The 12,475-nt window shown below is 54.6% G+C and overlaps 1 protein-coding gene across 1 annotated transcript in view; it reads left to right on the forward strand.

Moving 5' to 3' along the window:
- Positions 1-12,475, forward strand: part of macf1b (microtubule actin crosslinking factor 1b) — a 565,261-nt gene that overhangs the window by 204,550 nt on the left and 348,236 nt on the right. The window contains exon 14 of the mRNA XM_085987168.1: positions 6,405-6,527. Within this exon, the coding sequence (XP_085843294.1) occupies positions 6,405-6,527 (123 nt within the window). The remainder of the gene's footprint in view (positions 1-6,404; positions 6,528-12,475) is intronic.

Consider the following 12,475-nt stretch of genomic DNA (forward strand, 5'->3'; position numbering starts at 1 on the left):
CCCAGCGCTCACTGCCCCGCGTCCTAACTCACACCCAGTCCCGTTCACCCGTCACCCACTGTGCTCACTGCCCCGTGTCCTGACTCGCACCAGATCCGCTTCACCCATCACCCCTATGCTTACTGCCCCGTGTCCTGACTCACACCCTGTCCCGTTCGCCCATCACCCCTGTGCTCGCTGCCCCGTGTCCTAACTCACACCAAGTCCGGTTCACCCATCACCCCTGTGCTCACTGCCCCGTGTCCTGACTCACACCCTGTCCCGTTCAACCATCACCCCCTGTGCTCACTGCCCTGTGTCCTAACTCACACCCAGTCCCGTTCACCCATCACCCCCTGTGCTCACTGCCCCCGTGTCCTAACTCACACGCAAGTCCCGTTCACCCATCACCCCTGTGCTCACTGCCCCGTGTCCTAACTCACACCCTTTCCCGTTCACCCATCACCCCTGTGCTCACTGCCCGTGTCCTGACTCGCACCAAGTCCGGTTCACCCATCACCCCTGTGCTCACTGCCCCGTGTCCTAACTCGCACCCAGTCCCGTTCACCCATCACCCCCTTTGCTCACTGCTCCGTGTCCTGAATCGCAACCAGTCCCGTTCACCCATCACCCCCTGTGCTCACTGCCCCGTGTCCTAACTCACACCCAGTCCCGTTCACCCATCACCCCCTGTGCTCACTGCCCCCGTGTCCTAACTCACACGCAAGTCCCGTTCACCCATCACCCCCTGTGCTCACTGCCCCGTGTCCTAACTCACACCAAGTCCCGTTCACCCATCAACCCTGTGCTCACTGCCCCGTGTCCTGACTCACACCCTGTCCCGTTCAACCATCACCCCCTGTGCTCACTGCCCGTGTCCTGACTCGCACCAAGTCTCGTTCACCCATCACCCCTTGTGCTCACTGCCCAGTGTCCTAACTCACACCAAGTCCGGTTCACCCATCACCCCTGTGCTCACTGCCCCTTGTCCTGACTCACACCCTGTCCCGTTCAACCATCACCCCCTGTGCTCACTGCCCGTGTCCTGACTCGCACCAAGTCCGGTTCACCCATCACCCCTGTGCTCACTGCCCCGTGTCCTGACTCGCAACATGTCCCGTTCACCCATCACCCCTGTGCTCACTGCCCCGTGTCCTAACTCGCACCCAGTCCCGTTCACCCATCACGCCCTGTGCTCACTGCCCTGTGTCCTGACCCACACCCAGTCCCGTTCACCTGTCACCCGCTGTACTCACTGCCCCCGTGTCCTAACTCACACGCAAGTCCCGTTCACCCCTCACCCCTATGCTCACTGCCCCGTGTCCTAACTCACACCCAGTCCCGTTCACCCATCACCCCCTGTGCTCACTGCCCCGTGTGCTAAATCACACCCAGTCCCGTTCACCCATCACCCCCAGCGCTCACTGCCCTGCGTCCTAACTCACACCCAGCCCCGTTCACCCATCACCCCCTGTGCTCACTGCCCCGTGTCCTAACTCACACCCAGTCCCGTTCACCCGTCACCCACTGTGCTCACTGCCCCGTGTCCTGACTCGCACCAGATCCGGTTCACCCATCACCCCTATGCTCACTGCCCCGTGTCCTGACTCACACCCTGTCCCGTTCGCCCATCACACCTGTGCTCGCTGCCCCGTGTCCTAACTCACACCCAGTCCCTTTCACCCATCACCCGCTGTGCTCCCTGCCCCGTGTCCTAACTCACACCCAGTCCCGTTCACCCGTCACCCACTGTGCTCACTGCCCCGTGTCCTAACTCGCACCAAGTCTCGTTCACCCATAACCCCTTGTGCTCACTGCCCAGTGTCCTAACTCACACCCTGTCCCGTTCAACCATCACCCCCTGTGCTCACTGCCCGTGTCCTGACTCGCACCAAGTCCGGTTCACCCATCACCCGTGCTCACTGCCCCGTGTCCTGACTCGCACCAAGTCCGGTTCACCCATCACCCCTATGCTCACTGCCCCGTGTCCGAACTCACACCCACTCCCGTTCGCCCATCACCCCCTGTGCTCACTGCCCCGTGTCCTTACTCGCACCAGATCCGGTTCACCCATCACCCCTGTGCTCAATACCCCGTGTCCTAACTCACACCAAGTCCCGTTCACCCATCACCCCTGTGCTCGCTGCCCCGTGTCCTAACTCACACCCAGTCCCGTTCACCCATCACCCCCTGTGCTCACTGCCCGTGTCCTGACTCGCACCAAGTCCGGTTCACCCATCACCCCTGTGCTCACTGCCCCGTGTCCTAAATCACACCCAGTCCCATTCACCCCCTGTGCTCACTGCCCCTTGTCCTAACTGACACCCAGTCCCGTTCACCCATCACCCACTGTGCTCACTGCCCCGTGTCCTAACTCACACCCAGTCCCGTTCACCCATCACCCCCTGTGCTCACTGCCCCGTGTCCTAACTCACACCAAGTCCCGTTCACCCATCACACCCTGTGCTCACTGCCCCGTGTCCTGACTCACACCCTGTCCCGTTCAACCATCACCCCCTGTGCTCACTGCCCGTGTCCTGACTCGCACCAAGTCCGGTTCACCCATCACCCCTGTGCTCACTGCCCCGTGTCCTACCTCACACCCAGTCCCATTCACCCCGTGCTCACTGCCCCGTGTCCTAACTCACACCCTGCCCCGTTCACCCATCACCCCTGTGCTCACTGCCCGTGTCCTGACTCGCACCAAGTCCGGTTCACCCATCACCCCTGTGCTCACTGCCCCGTGTCCTGACTCGCACCAAGTCCGGTTCACCCATCACCCCTGTGCTCACTGCCCCGTGTCCTAACTCGCACCCAGTCCCGTTCACCCATCACCCCCTGTGCTCACTGCCCCGTGTCCTAACTCACACGCAAGTCCCGTTCACCCCTCACCCCTATGCTCACTGCCCCGTGTCCTGACTCTCACCCTGTCCCGTTCACCCATCACCCCTGTGCTCACTGCCCCGTGTCCTAACTCGCACCAAGCCTCGTTCACCCATCACCCCCTGTGCTCACTGCCCCATGTCCTAACTCACACCAAGTCCCGTTCACCCAAACACCCCTGTGCTCACTGCCCCGTGTCCTGATCACACCCTGTCCTGTTAATCCATCACCCCCTGTGCTCACTGCCCGTGTCCTGACTCGCACCAAATCCGGTTCACCCATCACCCCTGTGCTCACTGCCCCGTCTCCTAACTCACACCCAGTCCCATTCACCCCCTGTGCTCACTGCCCCGTGTCCTAACTCAGAACCTGTCCTGTTCACCCATCACCCTGTGCTCACTGCCCGTGTCCTAACTCACACCCAGTCCCGTTCACCCATCACCCCTGTGCTCACTGCCACATGTCCTGACTCACACCAAGTCCCGTTCAGCCATCACCCTTGTGCTCACTGCCCCGTGTCCTGACTCGCACCAGATCCGGTTCACCCATCACCCCTGTGCTCACTGCCCCGTGTCCTAACTCACACCCAGTCCCATTCACCCCCTGTGCTCACTGCCCCGTGTCCTAACTCGCACCCAGCCCCGTTCACCCATCACCCCCTGTGCTCACTGCCCCGTGTCCTAACTCACACCCAGTCCCGTTCACCCGTCACCCACTGTGCTCACTGCCCCGTGTCCTGACTCGCACCAGATCGGGTTCACACATCACCCCTATGCTCACTGCCCCGTGTCCTGACTCACACCCTGTCCCGTTCGCCCATCACCCCTGTGCTCGCTGCCCCGTGTCCTAACTCACACCCAGTCCCGTTCACCCATCACCCCCTGTGCTCACTGCCCCCGTGTCCTAACTCACACGCAAGTCCCGTTCACCCATCACCCCCTGTGCTCACTGCCCCTTGTCCTAACTCACACCAAGTCCCGTTCACCCATCACCCCTGTGCTCACTGCCCCGTGTCCTAACTCACACCCTTTCCTGTTCACCCATCACCCCTGTGCTCACTGCCCGTGTCCTGACTCGCACCAAGTCCGGTTCACCCATCACCCCTGTGCTCACTGCCCCGTGTCCTAACTCGCACCCAGTCCCGTTCACCCATCACCCCCTGTGCTCACTGCTCCGTGTCCTGAATCGCACCCAGTCCCGTTCACCCATCACCCCCTGTGCTCACTGCCCCGTGTCCTAACTCACACCCAGTCCCGTTCACCCATCACCCCCTGTGCTCACTGCCCTGTGTCCTAACTCACACCCAGTCCCGTTCACCCATCACCCCCTGTGCTCACTGCCCCCGTGTCCTAACTCACACGCAAGTCCCGTTCACCCATCACCCCCTGTGCTCACTGCCCCGTGTCCTAACTCACACCAAGTCCCGTTCACCCATCAACCCTGTGCTCACTGCTCCGTGTCCTAACTCACACCCAGTCCTGTTCACTCATCACCCCCTGTGCTCACTGCCCCGTGTCCTAACTCACACCCAGTCCCGTTCACCCATCACCCCTGTGCTCACTGCCCGTGTCCTGACTCGCACCAATCCGGTTCACCCATCACCCCTTTGCTCACTGCCCAGTGTCCTGATTCGCAACAAGTCCGGTTCACCCATCACCCCTATGCTCACTGCCCCCGTCTTTACTCGCACCAGATCAGGTTCACCCATCACCCCCTGTGCTCGCTGCCCCGTGTCCTAACTCACACCCAGCCCCGTTCACCCATCACCCACTGTGCTCTCTGCCCCGTGTCCTAACTCACACCCAGTCCCGTTCACCCATCACCCCCTGTGCTCTCTGCCCCGTGTCCTGACTCGCACCAGATCCGGTTCACCCATCACCCCCTGTGGTCATTGCCCCGTGTCCTAACTCGGACCAGATCCAGTTCACCCATCACCCCCTGTGCTCCCTGCCCTGTGTCCTAACTCACACCCAGTCCCGTTCACCCATCACCCCCTGTGCTCACTGCCCCCGTGTCCTAACTCACACCGTCCCGTTCACCCCTCACCCGTGTGCTCACTGCCCCGTGTCCTAACTCCCACCCAGTCCCGTTCACCCATCACCCCCTGTGCTCACTGCCCCGTGTCCTGACTCGCACCAAGTCCGGTTCACCCATCACCCCTCTGCTCACTGCCCCTTGTCCTGACTCGCACCAGATACGGTTCACCCATCACCCCGATGCTCACTGCCCCGTGTCCTGACTCGCACCAAGTCCGGTTCACCCATCACCCCTTTGCTCACTGCCCCGTGTCATAACTCGCACCAAGTCCGGTTCACCCCTCACCCCCTGTGCTCTCTGCCCCGTGTCCTGACTCGCACCAAGTCCCGTTCACCCATCACCCCCTGTGCTCACTGCCCCATGTTCTAACTCACACCCAGTCCTGTTCACCCATCACCCCCTGTGCTCACTGCCCCGTGTCCTAACTCACACCCAGTCCCGTTCACCCCTCACCCATGTGCTCACTGCCCCGTGTCCTGACTCGGACCAGATCCGGTTCACCCATCACCCCCTGTGGTCATTGCCCCGTGTCCTAACTCGGACCAGATCCAGTTCACCCATCACCCCCTGTGCTCGCTGCCCGTGTCCTGACTCACACCCTGTCCCGTTCACCCATCACCCGCTGTGCTCTCTGCCCCGTGTCCTGACCCGCACCAAGTCCCGTTCACCCATCACCCCCTGTGCTCACTGCCCCATGTCCTAACTTGCACCCAGTCCCGTTCACCCCTCACCCCCTGTGCTCGCTGCCCCGTGTCCTGACTCGCACCAAGTCCCATTCACCCATCACCCCCTGTGCTCACTGCCCCATGTCCTAACTCACACCCAGTCCCGTCCACCCATCACCCCCTGTGCTCGCTGCCCCGTGTCCTGACTCGCACCAAGTCCCGTTCACCCACCACCCCGTGCTCACTGCCCCGTGTCCTAACTCGCACCCAGCCCCGTTCACCCATCACCCCGTCCTAACTCACACTCAGTCCCGTTCACCCATCACCCCCTGTGCTCACTGACCCGTGTCCTAACTCACACCCAGTCCCGTTCACCCATCACCCCCTGTGCTCACTGCCCCGTGTCCTAACTCACACCCAGTCCCGTTCACCCATCACCCCCTGTGCTCACTGCCCCGTGTCCTAACTCACACCCAGTCCCATTCACCCATCACCCCATGTGCTCACTGCCCCGTGTCCTAACTCACACCCAGTCCCGTTCGCCCATCACCCCCTGTGCTCGCTGCCCCATGTCCTGACTCACACCCAGTCCCGTTCACCCATCACCCCCTGTGCTCACTGCCCCGTGTCCTAACTCACACCCAGTCCCGTTCACCCCTGACCCCCGGTGCTCACTGCCCCGTGTCCTGACTCACACCCAGTCCCGTTCACCCCTGACCCCCGGTGCTCGCTGACCGACATTGTTTCCCGGTCTGGTGACACCTTGATTTTAAAATTCTGATTCTTGACCGGTTTATTCTGTTGCTATTGGGTTTTAATGTTTTGGTTTCTATGCCACAGGCTCTGTGTGAGGATATTGAAAGTCTGCAGAGTGACGTGGGGTCACTGAGGAGCCTTGGAGAGGCACTGATGGACTCCATCTGCAGTAAGGATGGGCAGGAGGTGACGAAAAGCTTAGAGGAGGTGAGCGAGTGCATCACCTCATGAGGGTAGATCAGGGACCCTGGGCAGCATGATTCACTGGGAACTTCCTCTGGGATCGTGCTCTGCACCTTAACATCAGGAGAGCGAGGAGGGAAATTCTGGCAGTTGTGTTACAGTCACTGCAAATCTCAGTTCAGCAACACATGGAAGGTGACTGTCTGGGTTCTTCAGATCGTCCACAGAATTTCAGGAGATGAGCCGCACATACTGGGAACAAAGGGGGAGCCAATGTTTTTCTGGGGTCTCGGCAGCACTGCTGAGGTTAAGGGGCCCAATCAGACAAAACCCATAATCGTACAGCACAGAAAACGCCCATCGCCCCGTGCCCACTCTCAAAGCAAAATATAACGAATGTGGGGGGAGCGGGAACAGAGAGACTGGGGGGGGGGGGCAGAGAGACTGGGGGTCGACAGTGAGACTGGGGGTCGACAGTGAGACTGGGGGTCGACAGTGAGACTGGGGGTCGACAGTGAGACTGGGGGTCGACAGTGAGACTGGGGGTCGACAGTGAGACTGGGGGTCGACAGTGAGACTGGGGGGGAACAGAGAGACTGGGGGGAGAACAGAGAGACTGGGGGGAGAACAGAGAGACTGGGGGGAGAACAGAGAGACTGGGGGGAGAACAGAGAGACTGGGGGGAGAACAGAGAGACTGGGGGGAGAACAGAGAGACTGGGGGGAGAACAGAGAGACTGGGGGGAGAACAGAGAGACTGGGGGGAGAACAGAGAGACTGGGGGGAGAACAGAGAGACTGGGGGGAGAACAGAGAGACTGGGGGGAGAACAGAGAGACTGGGGGGAGAACAGAGAGACTGGGGGGAGAACAGAGAGACTGGGGGGGAGAACAGAGAGACTGGGGGGGAGAACAGAGAGACTGGGGGGGAGAACAGAGAGACTGGGGGGGAGAACAGAGAGACTGGGGGGGAGAACAGAGAGACTGGGGGGGAGAACAGAGAGACTGGGGGGGAGAACAGAGAGACTGGGGGGGAGAACAGAGAGACTGGGGGGAGAAGAGAGAGACTGGGGGAGAAGAGAGAGACTGGGGGGAGAAGAGAGAGACTGGGGGGAGAAGAGAGAGACTGGGGGGAGAAGAGAGAGACTGGGGGGAGAAGAGAGAGACTGGGGGGAGAAGAGAGAGACTGGGGGGAGAAGAGAGAGACTGGGGGGAGAAGAGAGAGACTGGGGGGAGAAGAGAGAGACTGGGGGGAGAAGAGAGAGACTGGGGGGAGAAGAGAGAGACTGGGGGGAGAAGAGAGAGACTGGGGGGAGAAGAGAGAGACTGGGGGGAGAAGAGAGAGACTGGGGGGAGAACAGAGAGACTGGGGGGAGAAGAGAGAGACTGGGGGGAGAACAGAGAGACTGGGGGGAGAACAGAGAGACTGGGGGGAGAACAGAGAGACTGGGGGGAGAACAGAGAGACTGGGGGGAGAACAGAGAGACTGGGGGGAGAACAGAGAGACTGGGGGGAGAAGAGAGACTGGGGGGAGAAGAGAGACTGGGGGGAGAAGAGAGACTGGGGGGAGAACAGAGAGACTGGGGGGAGAACAGAGAGACTGGGGGGAGAACAGAGAGACTGGGGGGAGAACAGAGAGACTGGGGGGAGAACAGAGAGACTGGGGGGAGAACAAAGAGACTGGGGGGAGAACAGAGAGACTGGGGGGAGAACAGAGAGACTGGGGGGAGAACAGAGAGACTGGGGGGAGAACAGAGAGACTGGGGGGAGAACAGAGAGACTGGGGGGAGAACAGAGAGACTGGGGGGAGAACAGAGAGACTGGGGGGAGAACAGAGAGACTGGGGGGAGAACAGAGAGACTGGGGGGAGAACAGAGAGACTGGGGGGAGAACAGAGAGACTGGGGGGAGAACAGAGAGACTGGGGGGAGAACAGAGAGACTGGGGGGAGAACAGAGAGACTGGGGGGAGAACAGAGAGACTGGGGGGAGAACAGAGAGACTGGGGGGAGAACAGAGAGACTGGGGGGAGAACAGAGAGACTGGGGGGAGAACAGAGAGACTGGGGGGAGAACAGAGAGACTGGGGGGAGAACAGAGAGACTGGGGGGAGAACAGAGAGACTGGGGGGAGAACAGAGAAATTGGGGGTGACAGTGAGACTGGGGGGGGGGGAAACAGAGAGACTGGGGGGATCAGAGAGACAGAGAGACAATTGAAATGCTCTTTTTTTCCCCCATTTAGACACGACAAACACATATCATATTTTAACCTAGCATAGTAAAAGATCAAACTTAACATGAAGTCCTTATGTATCTCAACCTGGAATATCCAAGGTCTACGCACTTCTGTGCATGGCATGAAGAGTAGGACCCCAGAGTTCCTAGATGAAATTAAAGACCTGGATATTATCTTTTTACAGGCAACTTGGTGTAAAGGAGAAGGACACACTGGCCGTCCCCATGGGTACACAGAGCTGGTGGTCCCCTCCAATAAATTGCCAGGAGTAACCCAGGGCAGAGACTCTGGAGGTATACTGATTTGGTTTAAAACAGAGCTTAGGAATTGCATCAAATTTATAAAAAAGGGCAGAAACCACATATAGCTCAAAATTAAGAGGGGCATCATCTCTAACACGCAAGATGTTTTAATTTGCGCACTCTATATCCCCCCAATGGAATCCCCGTACTTTAAAAAGAGGACACCTTCTCCAACATTGAGAGGGAGATTATCCAATTCCAGGCCCAGGGGAACGTGTTGATCTGTGGTGACCTCAATTCAAGAACTGGCGAAGAACCAGACTTCACCAATAATCAGGGGAACAACTACATATTCGGGAATAACCACTTCGATATCCCTTCCCATCCATATAGGCATAACTGCGACAAACAGACAAATGCTAACGGAAAACAGCTCCTGCAGCTCTGTCGAAGCCTGGGCCTGTACATTGTCAATGGTAGGTTCATGGGAGACTCCCTAGGAAGATTGACCTATTGCTCACCTCTTGGCTGCAGCACCGTAGACTATATATGATTACAGATTTGGACCCATCCTCTTTCAGAGGATTCACAGTCAAACCACAAACAACACTGTCAGACCACAGTCAAATTACTGTGTATCTTAAAAGGACAGAAACAACCAACACAGAAACACAACCCAATAAGCTGTACAACGTCAAAAAATCCTACAGATGGGCCAAAAACAGCACGGAAAAATACCAGAAAGCAATTAGCAATCAATCAATCAACCCAAGCTCTCGGACACCTTTCTGGAAAACATATACACTCACAATAAAGAAGGCGTAAACCGGGCAGTGAATAACCTAAATAATATTTTTGATAATTTGGCAACAATGTCAAACTTGAAAGTTCGCAAGAATAAATCCAAAACAAAAAACTATGAAAAATGGTTTGACCCAGATTGCCATAACATGAGGAAAAAACTCAGAAAAATATCAAACCAAAAACACAGACAGCCAGAAAACGAGGAATTACGCCTTACTTATTGTCAGGCACTAACACAATATAAAAACACTCAGAACCAAAAAAGAGCAGTATATTAAGAATACACTCAGCTCCATTGAGGAATCCATTGATTCCAATTGTTTCTGGGACAACTGGAATACATTACACAAAAAACAACACGACGAATTGGCCATTCAAAACGGAGACACATGGGAAAACCATTTTGAAAAATTATACCAGAAAAAACACACTAAGCCCAGAGCAATACCAAATATGCAAAAAACTGGAAAAGCTCGACTTGGTCATAAAAGATAACCAAAACCCGCTAGACCCCATAATAACTGAAAAAGAGCTATTTGAAAAACTCAAGGACCTGTGACCAGGAAAAGCTTGCGGTGCAGATGGCATTCTAAGCGAGATGATTAAACACACGGACGATAAAATGAAATTGGCTATCCTAAAACTCTTCAACTTGGTTCTGTGTGTCGGTCACTTCCCTGATATCTGGAACAAAGGACTCATAACGCCCATATACAAAAGTGGAGACAAAGATGACCCAAATAACTATCGAGGCATCTGTATAAACAGTAACCTGGGGAAGGTATTCTGTAGTATCATAAACAAAAGACTTATAAACTTCCTTGAGGAGAACAATGTCTTGAGTAAAAGCCAAATTGGATTCCAACCAAACTATGGAACATCAGATCATATCTTCACCCTACAGACCCTAATTGACAAACATGTTCATCAAAACAAAAGCAACATTTTTGCCTGCTTTATAGATTTCCAGAAGGCTTTCGATTCCATCTGGCATGACGGTCTATTCTTGAAACTTATTGAAAGTGGTGTAGGGGGAAAAACATATGATGTAATTAAATCAATGTATACAAACAATAAATGTACAGTTAAAATTGGAGACAAACAAACAAAATACTTCCCACAGGGGCATGGTGTGACGCAGGGCTCGCCCATCTCACCGACACTCTAATATTTACATAAATGAATTGGCAAAACTACTTGAACAATCTACAGCACCTGGCCTCACCCTATATGAATCCAAGGTTAAATTCCTCCTCTATGCAGATGACCTGGTTCTGCTGTCACCAACTAAGGAGGGTCTACAGCAGAACCTGGATCTGCTAGAGTTGTACTGTCAGACCTGGGCCCTGACAATAAACCCCCAAAAAACCAAAGTCCTTGTGTTCCAGCAAAGAGCCAGACATCAGGGACCCAGAATAAATTTCACACTAAAATTGAACAAACCACTAACTGCACGTACTTGGGCTTAAAAATCAGTTCTACGGGAAATTTTCATCTGGCTGTGAATGAACTGAAAGAGAAAGCAAGAAGGGCTTTCTATGCCATTAAAAAATCAATCCAAATAGAAATCCCAATTAGCATTTGGCTCAAAATTTTCAAATCAGTAATTGAACCAATTGCACTCTATGGCAGTGAGGTGTGGGGACCGCTAACACAAAAAGAATTTGCAAAATGGGACAAACACCCAATTGAGATCCTACATGCAGAATTCTGTAAAAGTATCCTCCGGACTCAAAGGAAAACCGTAACAATGCATGCAGGGCAGAACTAGGCCAATATCCATAAATAATTACTATCCAAAAAAGAGCCACCAAATTTTGGAAACACCTAAAAATGAGCAACCCCCACTGCTATCATTACGAAGCCCTGAAATGCCAAGAGAGGATCATAAAGAAGAATACCCTCAGTCAACTAGTCCTGGGACTCAATGAAGTAACTACTAACACTACTAACAATAACCAGCCCCAGGACAGTGACATCGTAGCACAGAGAATTCGACCCAACACAATTGTCACTAAGCAAAAGGAAAAATATCTGTCATATTGGGCAGAAACAACAAAAACCCAAAACAAACTCAATTGCTACTTGGCCCTAAACAGACAATACAACATGACTGAATACCTGACCACGGTAAAAGATAGCAAATTGAGAAAAACCTTGACTATGTACAGACTTAGTGAGCATAGCCTGGCTATCGAAAAAGGCAGACACAGACAGACCTGGCTGACAAGAGAGAACAGGATATGCTCTCACTGCAGTCAGGGAGTGGTGGAGACAGAGATGCACTTCCTCACAGCTTGTGGAAAATATCAGGGCATAAGGGAGAATTTCTACCCAAAATTCACAAAAATATGCCCTGAATTCAGAAATTTGAATGACGACCAAAAACTCCCATACCTACTAGGGGAACAGAGAAATTGTGTAACCTTAGCAGCACACTATGTTACAGCTTGCCATAAACAGAGGGACAACCATTAAATATAAGAAAAGAGTATATACAAATTATATGAATGTATATTTATACACTCAGGGATATATCTGTTTATACACTGTATGGATAGATCTGCGTTTATGTGTTCAACCATAAATGTTTTTCGATGCTTTGGCAACATAAGATGTACCTTGTCATGCCAATAAAGCGATTTGAATTGAATTGAATTGAATTGAATTGACTGGGGGGGAACAGAGAGACTGG

This window comes from Somniosus microcephalus, chromosome 5 (genome assembly GCF_052327205.1).
Source record: "Somniosus microcephalus isolate GS21.2 chromosome 5, FLI_Smic_1.0, whole genome shotgun sequence".
NCBI lineage: Eukaryota > Metazoa > Chordata > Chondrichthyes > Squaliformes > Somniosidae > Somniosus > Somniosus microcephalus.